The sequence below is a fragment of the Myotis myotis genome, unplaced genomic scaffold (assembly GCF_014108235.1).
Source record: "Myotis myotis isolate mMyoMyo1 unplaced genomic scaffold, mMyoMyo1.p scaffold_m19_p_13, whole genome shotgun sequence".
In the NCBI taxonomy this organism is placed as follows: domain Eukaryota; kingdom Metazoa; phylum Chordata; class Mammalia; order Chiroptera; family Vespertilionidae; genus Myotis; species Myotis myotis.
Window position 1 is genome coordinate 55737290 of NW_023416317.1, and position 6255 is coordinate 55743544.

General features: G+C 55.5%; 1 protein-coding gene across 1 annotated transcript; it reads left to right on the forward strand.

The window, feature by feature from the left end:
* Positions 1-860: 860 nt before the first annotated feature.
* RPL29 (ribosomal protein L29) lies at positions 861-3729 on the forward strand. The gene is made up of 4 exons (XM_036333395.1): positions 861-979; positions 1377-1421; positions 1743-1807; positions 3205-3729. The coding sequence occupies exons 2-4, from the start codon at positions 1385-1387 to the stop codon at positions 3610-3612; spliced, it is 510 nt and encodes a 169-aa protein (XP_036189288.1). The 5' UTR covers positions 861-979; positions 1377-1384; the 3' UTR covers positions 3613-3729.
* Positions 3730-6255: the final 2526 nt, after the last annotated feature.

Genomic DNA, 6255 nt, shown 5'->3' on the forward strand with positions numbered 1-6255 from the left:
GCCTCCAAGCTTCTGTCGGAAATGTCCTCTCTCTTCCGGACAGACCCTGAGCCCCAGCCTGGCCCCCCGCCTTCCCTTCTCCCAGAAGCTCCGAATCCATCTCTTGGAGGGACGTGAACTTCAGAGTTTATGTTCCAACTCTCCACCCCTCCTTTCTCAGCCTCCCCTTCTCTCCTCTTCCCTTCAACAGTCCACTCTCCACGCCGTAGCCAGGGGTACTTTTTAAAATATATATGTTTGTATTGATTCTTAGAGAGAGAGGAAGGGAGAGGGATAGAGAGAGAGAAACTTCAGTGAGAGAGGAACATCACTGATTGGCTGTCTCCTGCACACCCCCACGCGGGATGGAGCCCCCAACCCGTGCCCTAACCAGGAATTGAACCTCAACCTGTTGGTTCCTAGGTTGATGCTCAACCACTGAGCCACGCCAGCTGGCACCAGGGGTATTTTTTTAAGAATAAAAGTCTGTCACTTCCTGCCTAACAAACCCCTCAAGGATTCCCTTAGCCTTCAGGTCAGGTTTTTTTGTTTTTTAATATATTTTATTGCTTTTTTACAGAGAGAAAGGAAGAGGGATATAGAGTTAGAAATACCTCCTACTCGGGATGTGCCCGCAACCGAGGTACATGCCCTTAACCGAATCGAACCTGGGACCTTTCGGTCTGCAGGCCAACGCTCTATCCACTGAGCCAAACCGGTTAGGGAAAAAGGTCAGGTTTTAATGAGACTTGGGCCAATGAACCTGATGCAGGAGGAATAGGAGAAAGGAAAGGGAAGGGAAGACCGAAAGGGGCGGGACCAGGCTCGTAGCACCGCCTTCCAGCTGACGGTACCGTCTCAGCCTTAGGAACCTTTCTTCCCGGCGCCGGGGAAGCTTTTTCAGTAGTACCTTCCGGCCTCGACGACCGTATTTCCCGTGCTGCACCGCGGCCGCCTCTTTCTCTTCCGGTCCCTGGCGCTTCGGGAGCCGCGGGCTTCGGTGAGTACTGGCCGCGCGGCATCCGAAACCATCCGCGACTCCCGGGTGGCGGCGGGGCGCAAACCCCGGGGAGGACCGGGAGACGGGCTGCCTGCTGTGGGGGGCGGAGGCCGCGAGGCGGGGTGGCACTCGTGGGTTTGTCGAGGGCTGGATGGGAATGGAGGACTCGGCTTTGGGGGAAAGCGCAACCTTGCGGCGGGATGTTGGTTTCGGGGCGCCGTTCGCCGCATTTGCGGGGACTGGAGCCGGCGGTGCAGAGTGAGTGGAGGCGGGTGGAGGCCGCAGGGGCAAGGCATCTGCTGCAGCCTCGTCCTGGCTTCCGGCCCCGCGTTCCTCCAGCTGAGGGCAGGCCCAGCCCGGCGGGTCCGCAGCCCTGACCTCCGCTCGTGTCTTCCAGGTGCAGAGATGGCCAAGTCCAAGAACCACACCACGCACAACCAGTGTAAGTGCCTCCGGCCCGGCCTCCTCACGCCCCACACCCTGGCAAGGATCACCGATCCTGGGCAGGGCAGGGGGCACATGTCTGCGGCCCGAGGCCCGGTTTTGATTTTACCGCATTGCCTTTGGGATTTAGAAGGCCCGGGTCCGCGGGGCTCCCCGCAGTGCTCTGTGCGCAGTGCTCGGTGGTAAGGGGTTTCCCGGCTCGCGGGCAGGCCCACTCTGGGAAGTAAAGGGTTCCCCAGGCTTGGCAGCTGGGGTGTTGACGGGTCTTACTAGACTAGAGAAAACCTTATGTTGATGTCATTCCTTTCTTCCTCCACAGCGCGAAAATGGCACAGAAACGGCATCAAGAAACCCCGGTCACAAAGATACGAATCTCTTAAGGGGGTAAGTGTGCGCCGAGTCACCAGGAGTGTGCCTGCCTGGCATCACCGTTAGCTGACCCTCGGCTTGCTTGGGGCTGCGGTTTCCTTCTTACCCAGCCAGCTCTTGCCTGGACTCCGGGCTCTGCCAGACCCACCGTAAAGCTGTACGTGGCCTTTTCCAGCCCTGGATGTAACTCCGGGTCAGGTGGGACGAGCCTTTCCGGGCCGACCCAGCCATCTCCCTTGTCCACCCAGCGACTTGGGGTGGCTTTGTGTGGGACCGCATCCCTTACGAGCCTGCCTTCAGCGCCAGGGCGTTGAGACTAGCTGAGAACCGAGCCTCGGCTTTCAGGTCTCGGTCTGTATCACTTGCTTGAGTCTGTTGTACCCGGGCGTGGTATTTAACTGACACCTTTCCTTAAGGGGACTGGGTGTCCCTTAGGACAAGCATGTCAGACTCAGAGGCTAACATGGCCAAATGAGGTGTAAGTGTATGTGGGCCTCAAAAAACCAAAAGCTTCAATTTTCATAGAAATGTAGGTTTATTTCGATAGAGACATGCTGAATACACAAAGGGCTGAAATAAATAAGTAACTGTTAGGATAATAGAACGTTTAAATAAAAGTTAATATTTTTCCTTGAACATTAACTTACCAGACACTGAATAACTGCGCAAATTAATAAGTGTAACGCAAATAAACCTATTTTTCTTGTTCTCCGAAAGCGAAATATTTCCTGTTGTGCACACCAAACAAGTCAGTCCAAGACTAATGACATGGCTGCTAAAATATTCGCTGCTAGTAATAGTGGAGAGAAATGGTGCGCCTGTGCGTAAGGCGTGTGAGGGAAATGAATGCTGCACGATTATAGAAGTCATTAGCTTTTGTTAATTGAAGCTTTTGTTTTTTTTGAGGTTCACATAAACTAAAATCTTAGTCATTCGTTGTAGTTTGTTATTAATTATGTATACCGGGATATTGTAAAAGTTACAAAATTTTTATTAAAACGTTTCTTATATACCATTATGTTGGCTGGGCCGCAAAAATGTGTGGGCCTTGAGCTTGACATGCTTTTCTTAGGAGGTTTTCAAAGTCCTACAACGGGCAGAGGGGGTAGGGCAGCCTTTATTTCTTTTCTTCTGCGCTTGCATTTGCCCTCGGCTGGCTCTGTCTGTGGCATCAGCAGGTGGGTGGTTGGCTTCGGGTGGTGCTACATCTGGAGTTTCTCTGCAGATAAGCTTCCAGGGTTGGGTGTTTGTGCATTTAAGGTTGGGTTTGATGCTGTCCAAGCCTCCGATAGGCCTCGGCTGAGCCGGATCGTCTCTTGGTGTTGCTATGGAGAGGGGCTCCAGCGCTGCCCGCTCCCCCCCCCCCCCCACATGCTGCACTCATAGGCGCCTGTACCTTTCCTGCCTTCCAGGTAGACCCCAAGTTCCTAAGGAACATGCGCTTTGCCAAGAAGCACAACAAGAAGGGCCTGAAGAAGATGCAGGCCAACAACGCCAAGGCCATGAGCGCACGTGCTGAGGCCATCAAGGCCCTGGTCAAGCCCAAGGAGCCCAGGCCCAATATCCCAAAGGGCTGCAGCCGCAAACTCAGTCGACTTGCCTACATCGCTCACCCCAAGCTTGGGAAACGTGCTCGTGCCCGCATTGCCAAGGGGCTCAGGCCCTGCCGGCCAAAGGCCAAGGCCAAGGCGGAAACCAAGCCCCAGGCTGCGGGTGCGGCTGCAGCTCAGGCTCCCAAAGGGGCTCAGGCTCCCGCTCCCAAAGGGGCTCAGGCTCCCGCTCCCAAAGGTGCCCAGCCCCCCACGAAGGCTCCACAGTAGAGGCCTCTGTCTGCCGACGTGAGGACGGAAGGACTGGTGGGCCCCCTGGGCTGCTGTCTGTGTGGCGCTGGTGTCTTCCTGTGCTGTTTGTACAAATAAACCTGCGGCAGGAACTGTCTTGTCAGCCCGTGTCTGATCCCAGGGCTGGGCCTAGCATTCGGTGGGCTCGGTACCTCCGTTTTCTGTGGGAGAAGAGTCCGCCTTCTCTGGCTGTGGTTGGGTGTGGAGAAGTTGTTCCCTGGAATACAGGAAGGGACCTAGACCATGAGGGCTGGTTGGAGCAGGCTAGTGAGGAGAGAAATCCCAGGCCTCCTTGTTAGGTCTGGATGTTTGCACAGGAAGGAGACGGGAGGGAGCGGAAGGATCCTGCGCTCTGGCCTGGCGTTCCAGACTCTGGCTGTTGTTGCTCGTGTACCAGCATCCACTGCGGTGGGTGGTGCTGCTCCCCCGGTGCTTGGGGCCTGGGTGTGGAGTAGAGACTTCCATGAAATGGCTGCTGCTTGGTCACATCCAGATGGGCTCTTTCTGACCTGCAGGGAGGCCTGGCAAGTGTGGCCCTGGAAGTACAGCACATTCTTGAAAAGCTGGGCATGCACGGGGCAGTCTGTGCCCAGTGTGGGAGGGACCTGACCAGGCCACTTTCATAGCAGGAGTGGAAGCAGAGTCGGCATAGAGCCCCTAGTGCAGTGTCTCCACGCCTAGCCCCGTAGGGGACAAGACATGCGGGTCTCCATCCATGTCTGAGCTGCGGGAAGACTGGAACTTGGAGAGTGAAGGCAGTAGGAAGGGAGGCTAACTGGTCGCCCATCCGCTGCCCTCCCCTCACAAGGGAAGAGGCTGATCTTCAGCCTGAAGCAGTGTTAGGGTCATGGGAGGCTTGAAGACCCGAACAGCAGTTTCATCCCGCACCCTCAGCTACCCCAGCGACACTCGGAGCAGAAGCCATCGGGGGCCGGGTACAGTCCTTAAGTGAAGGCTGTGGGGGTGATCGGAGGCCTCTTGTGGGACCCCCATTAGTTGGTCCCCAGGAATGGAGTCGCTGCCTGGTTGGCACTGGTGCTATGAAGAGTGGGCTCTGTAAGGAGAAAAGGTCCAGGCGCTGCCGTAAAGCTTGGGGAGTCCAGTTATCCGAGTGAGGCCTGTGTTGTCCCTGAGGCTGTCAGGAAAAGTACAGACCTGCCCCAGACCAAAAACATGTAGAGGCACAGGCTTTCTGTGGGGGTTCCGGGGTGTCAGCGAGCTTTTAAACCACTTGGCACAGTGCCTTCACCCCTCACCTGGCTTAGCTGAGGGGATGGGGACGGGAGCGGGACCACAGGCTGCCTTTGAGAGCAGGTACCTGTCAAACTCCAGTGCCCCTGGGATTTTTGGTCCCAACTATGAAGGGGGCAGATATCAGATGCACCAGATAGAGCAGCCAGAGGAAGAACTTGCCATCAAGGGGTGGGTTGACCACACAATCCACTGGCCGGCCCTGCCACGGCTCGGTCATCTGTGCCCATTAAATGACCTCCCCACCCATAGCATCTACGAGGCCCAACCTCAGAATGTTCCTGCCCCTGCCTCTGCAAAGGAGGAGCAGGAAGTTCGCCGAGCCTGGTACACGGATGGCTCTAGCTGGGTAGTCGCCCACCTGATGGCAGTTGGCATTCCACCGTCTGTGGTACCCTGGGTGGGAACACACGCATCACAGCAGCCAACAGGCCGAGGTAACAGCGTCTGGTTGGTCACGCATGAACCTTGGTCTGACCGCTGGGCTGTTTTGAGAGGATTGATGAGGCACCAGGCCTGTGCCCTGGACCTGGGACCATTTACTGGCATCTGCAGTGGGGCAGTTACTTGATGCCCCTGGTGGGGAGGAACGCTGTCCCCAGGGGGGCCCATGGAGACACTATGGGGACTGGTACCTGCACCATTGAGAGGGGGAGGAAGGGTCCCGGGTTGGCACGTCCCCTGCTGTTGACCTCACGACAAACCATCCCCTCTCCAGCCAACACGGTTTACACAGCCTGGCCAGGTTCCCGGGCTGCAGTTGCATCCACAGGCAGACCTAAGGCTGTGATCTCCCAGTTCAAGTCCCTGTAGACCAGTGGTTCTCAACCTTCCTAATGCTGCAACCCTTTAATACAGTTCCTCATGTTGTGGTGACCCCCAACCATAAAATTATTTTCGTTGCTACTTCATAACTAATTTTGCTACTGTTATGAATCGTCATGTAAATATCTGCTATGCAGGATGTATTTTCATTGTTACAAATTGAACATAAAGCATAGTGATTAATCACAAAAACAATATGTAATTATATATGTGTTTTCCGATGGTCTGTTGCTGTGGCGTCATTACAGGGAGGCACCTCTGCCATCACCCTAACCCACAGCCGTGTTATACCCGACGCTCCTGCTAGTGTCCCTTCTTTGTAAACACGTATGAACTCTCCAGCGCCCCCAGTGATCCAACCCAAGGCCAAGTGACCGATTAGCGCACTCCTAGGGTCCTGGGGAACATGGCGGAAACAGTGGTTTTTAACGCTTGGGTTGCTTTTAATCGGCCTTTTCCTTGCTTGTGTCTATACTGTCGCTGTGACGGTCTCCAGTGCGGTCAGTGGTAACCATACAAGCTACCTCCCTGCTGCTGCAGCCCCTG